We start from the raw sequence: 20704 nt of genomic DNA on the forward strand, positions 1-20704 counted from the left end.
ATGATTGGCATTTCCATTTTTGCAAAGAAGGTTATTGGAATTTAGATTGGGATGGTGTTGAATTTGTAAATTGCTTTGGGTAGAGTTGACATCTTTACAATTTTAGTCTTCCAATCCATGAACATGGAATTTTCTTCCATTTATTTAGGTCTTCTATGATTTCTTTTAGCAATGTTTTGTAGTTTTCTGTGTTACAGGTCCTTTACATCCCTGGTTATATTTATTCCTAGATATTTTATTCTTTTGGTTGCTATTATAAATGGAATTTTTTCTTGATTTCTTCTTCCAATTTTTCATTGCTAATGTATAGAAACACTAATGATTTTGGGTGTTGGTCTTGTACCCCTCCACTTTGCTGAATTCATTTATTAGCTCTAGGAGTTCTGTTGTGGATTTTTTAGGATTTTCTGTATATGGGATCATGTCCTCTGTAAACAAAGAAAGTTTTTCTTTTTCCTTTCTAATTTGGGTGCCTTTTATATCTTTTTCTTGCCTAATGGCTCTGGCAAGAACTTCCAGTACAGTGTTGACTATCAGTGGTGATAGTGAGCATCCTTGTCTTGTCCTGATCTTAAAGAGAGAGCTTTCAATCTTTCATAGTTAAGTATAATGTTAGCTGTAGGTTTTTCATTTATGTCCTTTATCATGTTGAGGAAGTTTCCTTCTTTTGCTAATTTTCTACCAGTTTTTATCAAGAATGGCTGCTGGGTTTATCGATGCCTTTTCTGCATCTATTGAAATGATCATATAGATTTTACTGTTCATTCTGTTAATGTGGTATATTACATTAATTGATTTTCTTATGTTGAATCACTCTTGCTTACCTGGAATAAATCACACTTGATCATGGTGTATAATTTTTTTAATGAGCTGTTGGATTTGGTTTGCTTGCATTTTGTTGAAGGTTTTTGCATCTATAGTCATAAGAGATATTGGTCTCTAGTTTTCTTTTCTTGTGGTATCTTTATCTGGCTTTGGTATGAAGGTTATGTTGGCCTTGTAGAATGAATTAATGGGTGTTCCCTCCTTTTCAATATTTTGGAAGAGTTTGAGCAGGATTGGTGTTAATTCTTCTTGGAGTGCTTGGTAAAATTCCCACGTGAAGCCATCTGATCTGTGGCTTTTCTTTTCGGAATCACTGTAGTTTTATGTGTGTGTGTTTTTTAATGTGTACAACTATTTCCTGATAATTATAATGTACAACATTTCTGTCATCATCTTTATGAAGCAATAATATCTAGAAACTTCTTTTCCTTAGCATGTCTTCCAAAGTCCATATCTTGATATTTATTGTTTATATCTGAGAAGATATGTTTATTGAGTTTTTGAGGAAGTAACTTTTTATGAAATACATCTGTGTTCTTATTCTCTGTGTGCCATGACATACCTCAAAAAATATCAGATAGCCCAATAGGTAATGGAATAAAAATGTGTTTATGATAAGACACTAACTTTGCTCCCTGAATACCATTTAATTAAAAATGAGAGGTGGGTTTCTGCTTACATGCAACTAGAAAGTTAAAACAGTTATTCAAACCCCAAACAATAGAATATGCAAAATATCTGCCAGGAAATTCAGACCAAATTGAAGGAGAGTGCTGAAAGCTGGTACATGTCCCTCCTGATCTGGAGAAGGGGGCCTATTTCTCTAAAAGTGAGGTCCTGAGGGATACACTAATGACCCTTTACTCAGGTCAGTGAGGATGGGTGCTAGTTGCTATGGCAGAGCAGCAGAGAAGTCTGGTTGAGGAAGGAACTATCTGGATAGGCCAACTCTTTTTTCTGTAGATTCTTTACCAGAACAAACTGCCTGGAGATAGTACAGGAAGAGGAAAGAGGGGAACCTACAACCAGTTCTACAGCTGCTGACCAGAGCCAAGTGGCAACATGTTTAGGCTTTAAGGCCCAATAAATAACTTCCACCGATGAACCTGGAACTAATTGATAAACAAGAGATGAGGTAGTCAGATGGTGATAAAAAAGAGTAACTCAGTTTTTGAGAAAAGCTGGATTGGAGAAGGTAGCTTGGATATGTAGTCACAGTAGACGTTCTCATACTTAGCTCAGCAGTAAACTTACTCAGCCTCTTACAGGAAGAACAAAGAACTGGAGCAGCAGAGCTGGGCCCAGGAACAGATACTCTCTGGGGCCCAGATGGCCTGAGCTGGGCCTGTTCTGTTCCTTCCTCCCCTCATGGACACAGGAGACAAGAGGAGTGCAGGTCCTCCCTCTAACACTCCTTGGCATTTTGTTCTCATCATTTGTGGCTACCCTTGAAGGACTAGGTGAGCAGTTTATCAGAACAGTATTGCTGCACTTTCATTAGCCTGTGTCCCCAGTACCAACCACTGCTTCCTTTGGGATCCTCTGTGGGACCAGCGTTGGCAATTTAAATACCACCTCCTCACACGATGACTGCTGTGGGTTAGTACAGTAAGTATATGAGATAAATTAACTCTGATGCCCACAAATGTTTAATATCGCTCACTGTAGTTTACCTGGTGACACAGAAATTATAGTGTAAAGCTGCTGTAATCATTCAATGTCAGAGGTAAAAAAAAAAAACAAAAAAAAAAAAACCCAAATCTAAACAATATGAATCCCCTCTTAGTATCAAATTATGAGAAATTAAAATTCCAAGTTAAATAACTTTGCCCTTATGATATTCAAATAAATCAAAGACTGTGATTATTAATTTAAAGGCCAGCCCAAAGCCAAATTGAAACAAAAGAATGAAACCTCAAATCTTCCTCTCTATGCCTTACTCTACTCAGCCTCCCCCTGAACACAGTCTCAGTGCGAGGGGTCTCATGCTTGGTAGCAATAGTTTTAGCCTGGGTTGTTTTCCACCGGAACAGGTGTTATTCCTTCAGAAAAGCAGGTTGGGTAAACGCGGCATTTTCTTTGGTGTTCTGCACTTTCGCTACAATACATCCACATGTGAATTTCTTTTCATTTATCCCACCAGGGTTTCATTGTGCTCCCCAAGTCTAAGCACTATGGCTTTTTAAATTCCAGAAGACTTTCAAGTATTGCTTCTTTTAGTTTTTCCTCTCTCCCACTCCTATTTTCTCCTTCTGCAACTCCACTTAGAAAATATTAGAACTTCTCACTCTGTCCTCTATGTTTTGTAACCTCTTTCATATTCTCTTTTTATTGCTCTGTGCTCCATTCTAGGTGGTCCTTCAGATTTACCTCCTAGTTAACTTATGTCTTTTTTAGCAGCGTCTACTCGATCTGCCCACTAAGTTTTTTTCTAAACTTTAATTGAAATCATTTTAGAGTCACAGTAAGTTGCAAAGACAGTACAAAGAGGTCATGTGTACCCTTCAACAAGTTTCCCCAAATAGTTACATCTTACATTACTATAGTACAGTATCAAAACAAGAAATTGACATTGGTTCAATGTACGTGTAGTTCTACGCCATTTTATCACGTGTGTAGATTCCCATAACCACCACCAAAATCAAGATACAAAACTATTCCATCACCACAAAGATCTCCTTCATGCTACCCCTTTACAGTCACACCTAATATACCTACCCTCCCCCAGCACACGTACACATTCCTAATTCCTGGTAAATACCAATCCGTTTTCCAACTCTATAATTTTGTCACTTCAAGAACATTATATAAATGGAATCATACAGTATGTGATCTTTGAGGTTGGCTTTTTTCATTCATCATAATGCCCTTAAGAGCTATCTGATTTACTGTGTATATCAGTAGTTTGCTCCTTTTTATTGCTAAGTAATAGTCCATGGTATGGATGTAGCCGGGTCACCTATAAAATAGTACTTATGCTATGGGGTTGTTTTATGATGAAATAAGATAATGCCTATAGCACAAAGCTAGTCAGAGAGTAAGAGCTCATAAACAAAAATCTATTGAAATCTTATAACTTACTGGGAAGTTTAAGTTGCAGTCTAAATTACACACACACACATGCACATATATGGTTTTCATCAAAACATTTTTCTTGTTGAGACCACTAGCAACCCTAATCCTTTCTCAAATTACATTCAGGAACTGGGCTTTTCAGACACTTACAGCTTTCCTCCAGGCTTCCTCAGCCACCATCTTCCTAGTTTCACTGTCTGCTCTTGGGCGCAGTGACATAATTCTCTGGTGAGGAGAATGACTAAGCAGTAAGCACAAGTGATGTATTTGTGCTGATCTCAGGTTTTTCTTTCAAATGTGGATGACAAGGAAATAAAATTAGCAGGGAATACTTAGGCCCTGTAGGTGAGTTACAAACAGGACTCTCTCTTATTTTGACTACTCTGCTTACTGTCATGCATTAAGTGTTTCAGATATTTCATAGTTTGAAGACAGTATAAGCCAGAAACTGGGAAGGGTGCGGTGCTCTGGTATATCTCTTCTGTGTATTAGACAGTGTTGTGTCTGTTGTTCGACAGTAATTCTGTAACACATGTGCTATATAATAATTATCATCATCATAGCTAATGTTTATTGAGTGCTTACTATGTGCCAGACATTCTTATAAGCACTTCACACATATTAACTCATTTGATCCTCACAGTGGCAGGAGGAGGTAGTAATATTATTAGCATTTTAAGGTAGTAAAATCAGGCCCAAATGACTTAAGAACTTGATGGAGGTCACACAGCTTTAAACCTTTGATCAGTCTATATCTTCTTACTTCTTTGAAATTATTGATCACTTTTCCACTGATTTTTAGTGAATAACTTAATTTATCAATTTCCTCAAATTCTAAGTGCGGGGCTTTTTCCCTAGAGGTGTGACGGGCATGTTTACTTAGCTCCCTGAGTTTAAAGGCTTACCTGGTATAAGGTGGAGCCCTCAGATCAAGGATGCTTTAGCATGAGAGTTAGGGACCTTCCGAGATCATTAAAAGAGCTTGTCATGTTTTATAATCCTGAGACAACAGGGCTTGAGTTAGAATGTTATGCTAATGGATTCTGTGGCTTTTATTCATTTCTGAGCCAGAAATGGATGCATTTTTTTTCAGGAATGGTTAAAGTACAGGGGTTGGGGGTTGGGGAGGGAGAAAAGAGATTACCAGACTTGTGCCTCAGATTCTTTGCCGAATGAGACAAGAGTATAAAGCAAAAACAACCAATAAAGAAATCTGCAAGCCTAAACTGACCAACAGCAACACAGTTCTTTAAGGGTCCCATTCCTCAGCCTCCCCCAGAGTCCTGGAGACAGTTCCCTTCTGGATAACTTTTACCTGAAGCAAAGCCTGTTGTCAACAGGAGAGGCTTTATTTGGAATAAACCTTTATGTAGGTCAGTCGATTGACCCATGGATGTCAGGTCATGCTGTCAGGGACACATGGGGGTGGGTAGAACATTCTTTCCACTAGAGAATGAGACAAGTATACAGAAGGGATCTGCCTTGGCTTCTTTGGTGGATAAGGGACTTGTGTCTATTATAAAGTGCTTTCCCCAGTGCTGGATGGTTGCCGGATGCTTAAGAAAAGTGTGGTGTGGGCTCTCCTGGAGGTCTGCCTGTGGTTCTCCTCTGGAAGGAGGCCTTGAGGAAGAAGAATCTGGAGAGAGAAATGGGGTGATGCTGTGCCATGAGGGGGTAACAAATGATTATGTGTCCTTTCCAAAGGCTGTGAGCAAGCAGGCAGGATAAAATAGCTCTTCTACAAGTGGTAGTGGAATTGGGGGCTGGGGCTTGGGGGGAGGAGGCGAGTGAGGGATTTGCTCAAATTTAACAAAATGAAAAGCAGGAAGCACCCCTGAGGGCAGAGTAGGCCAGGTTAATGCCTACCCAGCCAGCTAGCCACACATCTCCTTCAATAGTGACTCCGTAATGCAAGCAGCAGGTACGTGAAAGTATCCATGTTCACTACAGAGAACACACCCCACAGCAGTCAAAGTCCTTATCACCAGGAGTCGACATTGAGGGCATTGGTGATCGGAAGAAACCAGAGAAGCTGCGTCATTGTGAAACCCACTTCTGCTTAGGGGGTGCCTGTGAGGACTGAAATCTGGACATGCCCCCTTTTCCTAGAAACTCCCCTGTCTGCCCAGTTCTGTCCTAGGAGGAAGAGACACTGGCCTGTGGCCACCTGCCAAGTTTGGCCTTGGACCGAAGGGAGGGAGAAGAGGCCACCGGCAGCGACATAAGGTCTCTTTAGATACCGCCGCCTCCGCGGCCACTCCTTTAGACTCTGGACGTGCAGAGGCTGGGGGCGCTCTGCCTCCGCCTTATGAAGAGCCCAAGGTTCAGGGCCGTCAGTGAAGCCCGGGAGGCGGGTCCCAGGCCTCCACCGCGTCAGGGGCGCCGGCGCCGCGACCCCACTTGTTGCGGCGGCGACCGCTGCGCCCCGGGACGCGCAAGTCTCCACTGAGCGCCGCGAGGAGGCGCGCACTGGGCGGTGCTGGGCGATCCGTGGATCGTCTCACGACGAGATGGGACGCTATTCAGGCAAGACGTGCCGGCTGATCTTCATGCTGGTGCTCACCTTCGCCTTCTTCGTGGCGGAGCTGGTCTCAGGCTACCTGGGCAATTCCATCGCCCTGCTCTCGGATTCCTTCAACATGCTCTCGGACTTGATCTCATTGTGCGTGGGGCTGAGCGCCGGCTACATCGCCCGGCGTCCCACCCGGGGCTTCCGAGCCACCTATGGCTACGCCCGCGCCGAGGTGGTGGGCGCGCTGAGCAACGCCGTCTTCCTCACCGCGCTGTGCTTCACCATCTTCGTGGAGGCCGTGCTGCGCCTGGCCCGGCCGGAGCGCATTGATGACCCGGAGTTGGTGCTCATCGTCGGCGCCCTGGGACTGGCAGTCAACGTGGTGGGGCTGCTCGTCTTCCAGGACTGCGCCGCCTGGTTCGCCAGCTGTAGCCGGGGCCAACGCCAGCAGCAGCAACAGCTGGCCGGGGCGGGGTCCGCAGCGCTTTCGGGGGCCCCCAGGGCGCCGAGGGTCGGCAGCCAGTCGCGACCTGGGCAGTCCCCAGCTCGGAATCGGCTGTGACTCTCCGGGTGGCTCCCGCCGAAAGGAAGGAGGCGAAGGGGGCGACCGTGTTCTCAAACGTAGCAGGTGCCTTTAGGATGTATGCTCTGGACCATTTTGTACTTGCTTCCTCCCATCTCTTCCTTGCCTCTCTTCCCAGGCCCTCTTTTTCCTCCAGCCTGCTGAGTCTTTTTAATCCATTTCCTTTGCAGTCACCCTTTACTTCTCTTCTACTAGTTTAACACACTCCCCCCATGATATCTTTTTTTCTCCAGGATCCCGAGGTCCCCTTTGCCTTCTCCCACCTCGATATCTCTGCATAGGAGTATTGATTTTCTTGGAAATCAGTCACTATTACTGGGGAACAGATAGCACTCTCCCTTCCCTTCTGCCTTCATTAGTTGCTACCTAAACTTAGCTATTCTCCCTCCCCTGTTGCCCATCCCTCTGCCCCCTTGGGAGTTTGGGTTTGGGAGACAGTTCTCACTTGGTCTCCTTTTTTTTTTTTTTTTTTTTTTTAATCTTGAAATTAAGTGTGAATGAAGTCCAAGATGGATCCCATGGCTTACTTAAAGGCCAAAGTGAACTGTTCTGGACTTTGTGTGTAGAGGGGTAGGGTCTCTGAAAAGTTAGTAGGAATTAAAATAACGAAACCTGTTTTTGAGTCCATTGGTTCTTTTTGTTTGTAGAACTTATACACAACACAAGATTTCTTCTTTGAATGCAGGTGATTCCCTGAACACCCAGAATGAGCCTGAAGAGCCTGTGAGAAAGGAGAAAAAGTCCGAAGCCTTGAATATCAGAGGTAGGAAGATTTGGGGTCAATTTGAAATTCTTTTCAGTGGTATACGTGGGCTGTGCTAGACTCCTCATTTCTGTTTGACTTTTAATAAAGAATAGTGTGTTTGAAAGTAGGCAAATTACATGCATAGACTATGACCCTAGTCTCTTGCCTAATCACTGTGTCAATTGAGGTAGGAACTAGTTGCCAATGACTTGTCCTCCCTCCACTGAGACCTATGGAGTGCTGCCTGCACCAGAGCTTTATACACCAAAGTCGTGTTACTGCTTTACTTGTTTTGCCTGCCCATAGAGATCACTAACAGAAATGGGGCCTATTTTAATTGAATGTGATTTTGATAAAAGTGGGAAGAAATTAAATGGGCTGCTATCCAAGGTAAATGGCTTTGCTGAATGACCTCCCTGCCCTAGTTCTTTGTGCCAGAAAGCTGCTTCTAGGAAGGATCTGTTGACTCACTTGATTCTCCACATCCAGGCCCAAAGCAGGGGTTCTGGTGAGGCACGTGGGAGGCACATCACTAGCATTCCTCCCACCACATGCTCAAGGTCACAGGCATTGGGCATAGGGCAGAGGTGCATTTCTCACCAGACTGCACTGTATACAGCATCCTTGCTTTCCAGCATCTTGGGCACATGCTATACTTCAGAGTGATTCCAGAAGGTATCAATCCCCAACCTTGACGTTTGGAATTTCACCAAAGTTTAAGCAACCCTTTACCTTCAGATGGTTGGGAGAAATTTGTAGTGGGGCTTAGGTGGAAATTATATATACTAATAGAGGAGATGCCTTTATTTTTGAGAGTCTTACATCTCTTTTACAAAGCAATTCCCTACACCTATAAGGAAGTTGGAAAACAATGCATGGGCTTCTAAAAAGTATTGTGACCTGGACTGGGAAGCATAATATTAGGGGCATGCATGATCTTGCTAAATTTTAGTCCAATGTTATTGTAGCTCCCAGGTAGAAAAACAAAAGTGGTGAAAGGCCTTGCCTGAACCTGGCTGAGCCTTGTTGTCCACAGGTACCGATAAAAGTGCATGCCTAGATTCTGATAGAGGTGAACGGTGCAGCATCTGAAAGAGCAGAATTGGCCTCAGGCTGCCTGGGTTTGGATCCCGGCTCTGCCATTTAAGAGCTCTATGACTTTGGGCAAGTTACTGAACCTTTCTAAGCCTCTGATTCCCTCATTTTTAAAATGAGGGTAGCAAGAGTACCCACCTTTTGGGGTTGTTGTGAGGAAAGGCATGTAAAGTGCTTAGACAGAAGCAGGTGGAATACCAGCTAACATTTTTATTGAGTGTGAACTTTGTGCCAGACACTATTTGTGAATGAGTCAGGTAGTATTCGCAGCAACCTCACGAGGTGGGTACTCCTGTCATTCAGGTAATGTGTGGTGGAGCTGGACTCAGAGCTACACTGCTTTAGTTAGGGTTAGCTCATTGCGTTCCGGCTGCTTCTTCTCAGTGTTGTGTCAGAGCTAACAGGCCCATCACAGCCTTTCCACATTTTGGGCCTCAGTCTTTTGTGGTGTCATTTTGGAGCTACGAGTCAAGGCAGCACCTCACAGGCCCACAGAAAGTTAGAGCTGGAAAGACAGGGAAAATTAGCTCCAACCCCTTCCCTTTACAGATGAATGAACAGGGCTCAGAGAGTCTGGTGACTTCTTCCAAGTCACCCCAGCTAGCAGCAGAGCCAGAGCTGGAATCCTGGGCCCCTGCTTCACATTTCTGGCTCCCCCCATCATCGCACCTTGCCCCTGGCCCCTGGAGAATGATGGCTTGCTTTTCCAGTATACACATTCTACTGGGTGGTTATGGTTCTGCCAATCAAGCAACTGTTCTAGAAAGCAGGAGTGTTCCCCCAGATCTGCAGGGGTAACAGCTAATGGGCACTCCTTATGAACAAAAAACATTTCTTGATTTTCATTACTGTTCCCCTTATTCCAATGGAAATTAAAAAAAAATAATTCTAAGAAACACCCCATCTTCTACTGTAAAGCACAGTGCAATCAGAATTATTTTTAAATTGTCATCAATGTCAGTTTGGTTTTTCTTTAATAGGCTCAAGCATGCAACAGAAATGTTGTGACAGAGTGACAGAAAGACAATGATGTTTCAGTATAAACTTAAATGAATGAATTTAATTCTGATATTATATGAAAATGAATCCCTGTTGAGGAGATATTTCTTTCTAATTCTGTTTTTATCCCATAAGAAAATTCTCTCATTCTTTCATAACCACTTGTTAGTGCCCAGTGCAGATGCAGTGTTTTCAGTTATTCAACAAATTCAGCAGCATTGATGGCTTTTGCAAATGCTGGGACACTTATCAAAGCTTAACTTACGGCAAATCACCAATTCATGTTATGTGACAGCTGTTTTTTGGTGAGGACCAAGTGCTGAGTTTTGCCACCTTTGCTAAACTATCTTGAGAGTGTTGCAAGCAATCAGGTGATTGAACTCTCCACCAAGTGGTGATCTTTGCCTCTCAGATACTGCCAGCTTTATCTTTCTGAACCACAGATGTGATAATGTCAGAGTCTGCTCAGACATCTTTACTGCATCCAGAATAAGGCATAGGCACTGCTGCTGTGCAAGGGCTTGCATGTCCTGGTGCCACACTCCTTTCTAGACATTTATACCCTTCTCCCATGTTTTGACTGCCTCCCTCTCACCCCTTCACTTCCTCTTCTCCTCCTCTCGTTTTCACTGCCTCACACACTCCCATTCCTTCACTGCCTTCTGGCCTTTCTCCCTCACTCCTTTGTGCCTCCTCAACATCATTGTGTTTTTGTGAGCATTACGTTGGTGGCTGGCACAGTGCCCAGCACAGAGGACCCACTCAACAATTGGTGCCCACCATTAGCAGAGCCTCGCAGCTCAGGTCTCCCTCCTTGCTTTCATTATTGTACACTTTTCAGTGGGTTTTCAGATGTTTCACATACTCTTCAGAACTGGCCTCTGAGGTGAGGCACATGTAATTATTATCTGAATAATCTGAGAAGCTTGTTGCTCAGAGAGGTTAACTAACTTTCACCAGTTCCATGGCTCATAAAGACATGATCAGGTTTTGTGATTCCCGGTTTAGCACACCAGTCTCACATGTTGCTTGACAAGTGTGTCCTCCATCTGCAGCCCCCCCACCTCAGTTCTCTCTGCCAAGAATGCCTTCTCCTGCCCCCCTGCCTGTCTCCTGCTCAGAGACCCACCCAAACTGCACACTTCTTGGGAAACTTTCTCTGAGATATCCCAGGGGATGCTCTTCCTCCCCCAGCAGGTTATTGAAACACTTGCTGCAAAATTTTGCCACTGAACTGTGGCCCCCAGGGGATAATGATAATGTCTTCCTCATCTTTGCAGGGGAGGCCAGCAAAGACATTATAATGTTAAATCTGCAGACTTTGGTGGTATGACGCTTTAAGTAGCATCAAACTGAAGGTCATGATAGTTTGGGTCATAAAATAATCAATTTAGTGAATTAGGATCAGCATTTGGAAAAACTGATTAGAAGTGATTGAAATAAAAAAAATAGAAAATAGCAATAAATCATATGTAAGGGTAGATTTTTTAAGGAAACATTTGCTTCAGTTTGTATCAGTGTGCACTGGGATGCAGACCACAATTCATACTGTGGGTTTTTTTTTGGTGGAAAACCAAGTTTGAATGTGACCATCTTATGTAATTCATAGGGGCGCCTGGTGGGCCTAAGAATTTTAGGAAAACCTAAAATTGGAATTTAGGACTTATATGAGGTAGGATGCAGAGTGGCTCTATAGTCGTATGACCAAAACTTACATCCTTGCTGTAACAATTCCCAGCTGTGTGATATTGAACTACTCTGCATCTCAGTTTCCTCATTTGTAAAATGCTGAAAGTAACCATCACAAGGGATCATTAGGAGGATTTAATGTGTAAATACATGTAAAGCACTTAAAACAATGCCTGGTGCATAAATTTAGCTATCTTTTCAATTATTATTAAGAAAAGGGCAGGAGTTATTTTACATCATGGGAGTTATGAGTCAGTCAACCAGCACATACTCTTTTACTGTGTTCCTTCACTACATGCCTCCAGTGCTACAGTGTAGTGAAAAGAAACTTAGAGCATAGCTTTTACTTGCCAGTTACTTTTAGTCTAATGGAAGAAATGAGGGGAACATGCATGAAACAATCAGAGGAAAAAAATAACACCCTGTCTCAGGCAGTGAAAATGACATTAAGTGGGTATAGGGAATATTTTTGTTTCAAAATTTTGTTTATAAATTTTTATGGTAGTGTTTTGTACTGTCCTGAAGAAATTTAAAGCTTGTATCTTCGTTTTTTCCCAGTGGAATAAAGTGTGTAGACCAACTCTTGAGAAAGGTTTGAGCTTCCCTTTGTAGCCCAGGATAAGGAGTGGGAAGGAAGAAGTTCTTTTGCAGGGGTGGGTAGGGAAGGGGGTCAGAAGTAGGAATTGGGGCTGTTATTTATCAAATCAGGATCCTGTTACCCCAAGTAAACAGTCAAAAGAAAATGCCTAGGTGTTTTTTATTCCTGCAATTTTGGGGGGAAAGTCATCACAAATTACATCTAGTGTGTTTGCAGAATGCTACTTACCTTACTCAGAATCCTCCAAGTGTTGCTGAGAGAAGAATTAGCCCAATTAAAGCATCTTCAAAGTGATACCATTCAGTCTTAGCCTTGAGTGAGTTATCAGTAATTTGGATTATTATAATTCTGAGTGAATCTCTGGCATATTTAGAGAAGCAAAGCAGACCTTTCTTTATATATATATATATATATATATATGTATATATATATGTATATATATATATATATATATGTGTATGTATATATATATATATGTATGTATATATATATATATGTATATGTATATGAAATTTTTTTTCCCCTTCTGGAGCAGTGCGTTACAATCACCTGGGGATCCTGTTAGAATGCAGATTTGGGTTCAGTGGGTCTGAAGTGGGGTCTGAAATTCTGCATTTCCCGGGTGATGCTACTGCTGCTGACCTACAAACTGCACTTTGAATAGGAATATTTGAGTTGCTTTCTGTAAAAAATACATTGTGTTTACTTTTTACAAGCTTTCTGATAAAAATTTTCACTTAATTTGCTAAATCCCATTTTAGTCTTTGTCTGACAAGTAATTGCGCATCTGAATCTTTGCTGAGGAGTGCGTGTTTTCTACATCATAATTTATGTCCCCTTAATTAAAGGCATTCTTAATTTTCATTATTTGTAGAATTTTAAAATAACTATTTTAGTGCAATTTTAGATTTACAGAAAAATTACACAGAAGTAGAGAGTTCCTACATTACCAGCCCCTCAACCATATACAATTTCCCTTATTTTAACTTCTTTTATTTGTGCTGTTAAAATTGATGAGCTAATTTACCTTTTAATTTTACTTTTATTTTATTGTGCCAAATGGATCTTTAGTCAGTGGAAAACTGCTCACAAAGACAGTGTCAGGTTTTGTTCTTGAGCACTTCTTGAATCAAACACAGTTTAAATGACCACAGCTTAAGAAGACAGATGCAAACATGGAAGGGGGGAAATGGATCAGGGTAGAAGAAAGATAAAGAATAAAAGGAACCACTCTCTTGATGTATCTTGGTACTTTCTCCTCTTAACAATGTTGAAAACAATTTAAAGCCCAGACATTTGCCTGAAAGGAAAAGAAATCATTTGCACAGCTTCTCCTTTCCAGTTGGATGCTCTCTGATGGACGGCGGTGATAGCGACGTGCACTACGGGATGGCAGTGCCTTTTCCCTTAGCTGTCTGCTAGCTCAGAATCTTCCTAGACTATTTTATTTCCCAGGTTCTCTGGGTCCTGGGAGGGTGGCCTGGGGTTTTATTTTCTGAGAAGCCATTGCCATTATTTCCGCATGCTGATCCATCCTGCTGTTCTAACCAAAAATAAAACAAATAGCAACAGGTATCAATATCCCTGGAAACCTGAGTTGCAGAATGTCCCGTGGCTCTCAAAACTTGGATTTGTGCCTTAGCCATCCTTCTTTCTTCCGGGCAGGTGTACTTTTACATGTGATGGGTGATACCCTGGGGTCAGTGGTTGTGGTGATTGCGGCCATCATATTCTATGTGCTTCCTCTGGAACCTGAGGACCCGTGTAACTGGCAGTGCTACATTGACCCCAGCCTCACTGTCATCATGGTCATCATCATTTTGTCATCTGCCTTTCCACTCATCAGAGAGACTGCAGCCATTCTGCTACACATGGTCCCCAAGGGAGTCAACATGGAAGAGCTGAGTAAGTCGGATGGGGTTCTAACCTAGAACGTGTGTCAATTTAATGTTATTCCGTCCAAGGGCCCAGCATTATTTCAATGCAATGTTTGAGTAGTGCTTTCTGAAATGCTTTAAATCACCAGGAGATACAGGCATCCCATTGTGTGTTTTGTACCCTGGTAAAATGACTCAACTGCAAAAACCAAAGGTCTTTTCTGACCCGTGATTAACTGACTCAACTGTAAATTTCTGAGAATGTAGTGCTGGGGCCAATACACATTCCTCAACTATTTATATTTTTATGTCAGAGGTTTCTTTTAATTTGAATAAGGCCATGTCTGCCAAGAATGTGCTTTTTATTCTTCATATTCTGAAAGCATAAATCATCCATATTCTAGATCCTGCTTTCTAGTTAGTTGTTTTTTCATGGGCATGCAAGACCCATGTCTCTTATGACACTGTACAAAAGACAGTGTTTTAATTTCAGATTATTCATGAATTATTTAATAATGAAACCTGGTTCTTTGCTTTACTCAAACAGAAGGTCAAACTCTCACTTTAGTAATGTGCATCTGAGAGGAAAACTTCTGGAGATTTCATAGAGTTTCTAAATGAGAACTATTCAGTTGTTGGTGAGAAAGTGAATGTACAACTTTATTTCTAGTGTTTCTGAATGGAGATTATATTTTATAGATGGAAACTGACTATTCCATGCATATCTGCTGTTATTATATGCATGCATATCTGCTACTGCATCACTAGTGAGCCAGTAAACATGATGCAGAACCCAGACCTACTATGAGGCTGAAACTTTGACAATCTTATTTTATGACAGGTCCCTGTAATTAGATTCAAATGGATCATAATACATTGTATGGCCCTGATTAGACTCTCCTCAGATGAAGGTGCAATTTACAATGTGACTGTTCTCTGAAGGGTAGCTCCCTGCCATCCCCTCTCTGGCTCCTTTATTGTACAGAAGCATTAAAATAATCAGCCTCCATTTCCTGAACACTTACTATTTGCTCAGTGCTGCAGGCACAAGAGGTTGTGGGGAGGGGAGAGGAGATACAGAGAAGCAGATAATGCAGTATTATCTTTGCCCTCCCAGAGGCTTGTTTCCCAGTTGAGAAAACAAAACAAACATAGACAAAACAATTTGTGATATATACTAGTTTACATTGCCTTTTAATAAAGCAATATTTTTTAAAAATTTTAAAAAATTGATATTAATTACACTAGCAACACTTTTATGGCATTTATTACATACTCGGTACTGTTCTAAGGGCTTTACTTATACTAACTCTTCTGCATTCTTAAAATAATCCTACATGCACCGATAAGGGCATTGAGGTGCAGCAGGGTTAGGTAAATTGCCCAAGGTTATGTAGATGGTAAATGACTAAGCTGGAATTCAAACTCTAGCTAGCTCCAGGGTCTTTGCTCATCACCACTACTCCATATCACCTCTTTTGTATGGAAAATACAGAAAAGCCCCCCTCCCCTACCCCCCCCCCAAATGAAAATAAAAACCTCTTCTAGTTGGTTCAATCACCCAGGAATTACTACCTTAATATTTTGGTGTATATATTTTGATGTTTTATTTTAACAAAATGATCATGCCTTATATACAGTTGAGCTGTTCACTTTTTCACTTAAAAAAATCATATGTACTATCAGACCCCAGAAAGAAGAGTCTGATCCAGGGGCCCTGCTGCTTATCTCATAGATACCAGGTGCCCCATAAACTAAAGAATGAAGGCTGTTCAATGCTGTTCCAGCCACAGTGGTGCCTCAAAGGCACGTAAGGTAAGGTCAGATATGTCTATAAGATGAGCAACCAGAAAGGCCTGCTCTCCCTAGATAGATAGTACAGCTACATTTCAAAGAAGAATAATGCTCAGAACCCTAGCAACCAGTCAGCCCAGAAATTAATAGGCACTCACCCAATCAAGGCACAAGACACACTCAGCAGGCACACTTCTCCCCCCAACACCCTTCCATCCCAACGTGGGTTTTTCCTTTAAAAAATGCTGCTCTCAGATAGAGAGCTGGAGCCCTTTTCTTTCTTTTTTTTTTCTGCTGACTCCCACCTGCTTTCTTCCTCTAATAAACCCTAAACTCTCTACTTAAACCATGACTCGTTGCATTGTGTGGATTCCTGAACAACTCCAACCTAACATGTACATTTTCCCATATCCTTACATGTCCTCCTGCAACTTACTCTTTAATGCCTGTATCATATCCCATTCATTATATAATTGATTTAACTGTTTCCCTGTTGTTTCCATGTCTTCATTAATATAAAAAAAGCATTGTCCAAAGTATTGTTTTACATAAATATCTATAACATCCATGGTTATTTCCTTTAGAATGAATTCTTAGAACTAGAATTTCTGGGTTTAAGGGGGTATCCACATTTTAAAGATTTTCATCCACACTGCCAAATAATTCCCTTTAAAAAAAGGTAGGCACTTGATACTCGCACCAGCAGATCATTAGCGTGTCTGTTCCTCATATACCCCCAAACCCTGGGCATTATTTTTTTGATGTTAAACCCATTTTTTTTAATTGTCTTATATGGGCCAAAAATCATGTTGTACAGGGATTCAGAAAGGAGAAAGACAGTTATGGGGAAATGCACCCTTAGAGATATGGCTCTTTTTCTTTGTGTTATTCTTAGTAGATGCATATAGTTGTTTTGGCAAGAATGCTTACAGGAACAATACCCTTCTCCTAGTTTCATGGTTTTGATAATAGCACTCAACTTGGCTTTTGTTTGCTCTTTTCTGTTCTAGTGAGCAAACTTTCTAGTGTGCCTGGAATTAGCAGTGTACATGAAGTGCATATCTGGGAACTTACAAGTGGAAAGACCATTGCCACCCTGCACATCAAGTATCCAAAGGATGGAGGCTATCAGGATGCCAGTATAAAAATTCGAGAAATCTTCCACAATGCAGGAATCCACAATGTGACCATCCAGTTTGAAAATGTGGACTGGAATGAATCCCAGGAGCAGAAGGACCTGCTCTTCCTCTGCAGCTCACCCTGCATCTCCAAGAGCTGTGCAAAGCAGCTGTGCTGTCCCCCCAGAGCACTGCCCCAGGTCCATGTCAATAGCTGTGCTGAGCACAGTGACTCTTCCACTCTAGATCTATACCAAAGTGATGGCCTCAGCAGAAGAGACATCACGGAAGTGGCTATTGAAGTGTCTTTGGATGGCTGTCTGAGTAACCATGGACTTGCTCTTAAAAATACTCAAGAGGACCAACATTATGTAAACATCACATATTTTTAACCTGGTACCTACATAAGCAGACTGGACAATTGATTAACTTGGCCATCAGCTTGGCTTAAGGAAAGAGCTTTGTGGACTGTAGGCACTGACCAGACTCGCAATGTGCACTCTCTGTGTTCAGTAAGGGGTTGGCTATTTGGGATTTTAATTGAACTTGTTTGTATAATTTTTGTGTGACAGATAACACCTTAGCATCACCCTGGGCATCTAATGTGGGTCTTCAACAATTTAGTTTGAGCATTCATTTTCTAAAGCACACTGCACTAGTGTATAGATCAGGAACACTGAAGGCTGGGACTCAATGACTGTGCACAGAGGATTTAAAGTACTTTGTTTTCTTAACCGATTAGAGCTTCTAACTGGCTCTCAGGTGAGCCCAGAGCCTAAGTACATAAAAAAACTTTAAAATCCATGATAACTTTATTTTCCCACTCCCTTGGAAGATCATTTATAGAGGAATGTTCTTGTCACTGCAAACACATTTTTTTTTTCTTTTGACTCATTTTGAATACATGTAAAATGGATACCTACTAGGGTGGAAGATGTTTTCACAACATTAGAAGAGGTAGATTTTGGTGGGGTATCCAAAAGAAAGTGCTTTTGCATTGTCTCTTCATTTTGAGAGGTGGAGAGAAAAACTAATGTTTACTTTCTGCTGTGAAAAGGATTACAGCTGTAGGTTGTTCCAATGATTCAATTATTTCACTTGGAAGTGTGGGAATAGTTCTTCATTCTCAAGTATGACACAAGTATTTAAATGACTGTCTTTTAGAGTCAGTTCCATTGAAACTGTTTTCCTTTATTGCTTTACTAATGATTTACTTATTTGTCCCATTTCCTTTGAGGCTTCTTCAGTAGGATTATATTGATCTATAGCATTTACCAAGAGAAAATAAGCATTTGTGGGATAGAAGAATATATCACATTGAGTATTCATTTCTGCCAAATAAATAAGCTAGATTGCCTTTTCTTTAATTAGTTTCATTTAAACGTATTTATTATAGCTACCAACTAACAACTTGATGGAAAAGTCTATGTCCAAGGGGAGAAATGAGTATTTATTTAATTGCTGGTTTTAATGTATTTTGAGGAGCTTAGAATTTTCGTTTACATCTTTGACCCATATTACCAAGTTCAAATATGCTTCTTAGAATCCAATTCAGACCTATCACCCATCTACATTAGTACTGATAAAAGTATCTATTATGTTTCTAACAGATTGTTTAGTCATCAATATTTTAATCAAAAAAGTCTTGAAATAAGTATGAGGACCTGGGAGGTGACTTACTAGAACACTAGCGTCTTTTTTCATGGGTTGGATGGAGGTTTGGGTCCTTTTAAGAATCTGCACAGGACTCACAAGAAATTTGAATAGGTAATACAAATAGCACCCACATGTTTCAGAACAAACACCATTTTAAAAAGCGTCCATCTTAAATTCCAAGGCTAAAAGAAGTAGGCAGCTGTGATCAATACAATAGGAAATTTTTGATTCCTTGAAAATTTATTATCTGAGTTTAAATTGGTCATGAATCAGGTAAACAGAAAAAAATGCCTAAATATGTTTTTATCCCTAGGAGTTTATCAGGCTACATTATAGGTACTTTATAATTAAAAAGGGTGTAAAATGCAAGACAACACTTATGTTTTAGTTAAAGGTGTGGCATGTACTCATAGAAACCAGGGGATTCTCTATGAATCTCACCATGGTGATATGTGGGGCCAAGTTCTTGACATACGTGTTGATTGAGATGGCTAACCCCGGAGCCAGTGAAGAGCTTTTCTCTCATTTCTGAATTTGAAAACTAATTTGATTTCACATCATTATGTCTTTATTAAAAAGGAAAAGTTCTAATTTCATAGTTTTCATGCACCTGGCTAAAGGAATGTGTATTAGTTTGCATCCAAATAATGTTCTTTAATTAATCTCAAAGTATTTTTCTGGAAAGGAAAAAGCATTTAATTCTAATATGATTAAATCTAACTTCAGAAAAGTACTTCCCATTTACACTTGTGAACATACCAAATTATGGAGTAGTTAGTGTGAAATGACACCTTTTAAAAGACAGATTAGCTGAGTGTGTTTAATAAGGCCCAAACAGGCCAATTAACAACAACCTTTTTATATTGAGTTAGGTGTTGAATTTGCTACCCCAGGCACTGTGATGCATGCAAAGTCTGTGTGGTATTTTCACTTGGGTTTTACTCTCCTTTGAGTTGTCCTGCCTTTTAAGTCTTGCAAGGAAATGCAAGAGTTTTTCTTGTTTCCTTCAAATCAGCCCTGCTCAGTGGCTTTGGTACCTGATGAACAGTAGATTTGCAACACTTCTATTTTTCTTGGAGATTAGAAAAATACTGCCACCCAGTTTGGTATTTTGGAATTCTTTAGGTTAATTTCAGAAAATTTCCTCTTTTTTGTTTCTCACAAAATAGAAAATAATTTTTAAGAAGCCTGTGGGAACCTCTGTGTGTTAGGTCAGGATCAGTTTGTCTGCATGCTAAACTAAGGTAGCTCAGGGGAAAAGGCCTTACCACTGCTCTTTGAAATTGCCATCTACCCTCTAGTACTTTTTCTATTTCTATAGAAAGAGCGCTTTCCACACTATTTCAGCGCCAGCTATTGGAAATAGTATGTCTGCCTTTATCTTCTAATTTTAAACTTTGTTTTTGAAAACAGAGTTTAATTTTCCCTATGATATTTGACCCTTGTGAACATTCCAGAGAGCTACCAGGCTCCATTGCTGACAAAATATCAATAAAATAGAGAGACATTATTTGAGGAAGAATTAGAATATTCCTTCATATTGAGTTACATTTCCCACCCCACAGAATTACCAAACTGTAGTGGGAGTAATCAGGAACTCCAATTCAGTAGGAATGGGTGTTTTGAAGATCAGGGAAATCAGTAAGGCAGATTTTGGATTTTAATAAGGCAGCTGCCCTCTGAAGTAGTGGGATCTTTCATTATGTTTAAGCCAGGGTTTCTCATTCTCAGCATTAGTGACATTTTGAGCTGGAGATTTCTCTGTTGAGGCGGCTGCCCTGTGCACTGAGGGGTGTTACGCAGCAGCCCTGGCCTCTACCCACTAGATTCCAGTAGCACATCCCTCTAGTTGTGACAATTAAAAATGTCCCCAGACGTTGCCATTTGGGGACAAAATTACCACGGTTCAGAACCACTGGCTTAAACTAAGTGTAGTTTAGGGAAGGTGTTGAGTAAAGTCCCTTCAGGGCCCAGTAATCCATTTAATATAGTCCATTCTGCAAAATGCAGTCTTTAAAATACTTTTTAAAGGTCAGATTGAGTTATTAGTAAAGACTGAAGTTGCCTCTACTTAGGAACTTTGAACATTTAAAGAAAAAATAGAATTAAAAAAATCCTTACAAATCTGATTATACAGA

General features: G+C 40.9%; 1 protein-coding gene across 1 annotated transcript; it reads left to right on the plus strand.

Annotated features, from left to right (window-relative positions):
• Positions 1 to 6239: 6239 nt before the first annotated feature.
• On the plus strand, positions 6240 to 20084 carry LOC119515521 (zinc transporter 10-like). The gene is given in 5 exon segments (XM_037811560.1): positions 6240 to 6876; positions 6879 to 7040; positions 7681 to 7758; positions 13787 to 14026; positions 16803 to 20084. Coding segments are annotated over 5 exon segments (1446 nt in total). The 5' UTR covers positions 6240 to 6410; the 3' UTR covers positions 17303 to 20084.
• The last annotated feature ends 620 nt before the right edge of the window (positions 20085 to 20704 follow it).

This window comes from Choloepus didactylus, chromosome 2 (genome assembly GCF_015220235.1).
Source record: "Choloepus didactylus isolate mChoDid1 chromosome 2, mChoDid1.pri, whole genome shotgun sequence".
In the NCBI taxonomy this organism is placed as follows: Eukaryota; Metazoa; Chordata; class Mammalia; order Pilosa; family Megalonychidae; genus Choloepus; species Choloepus didactylus.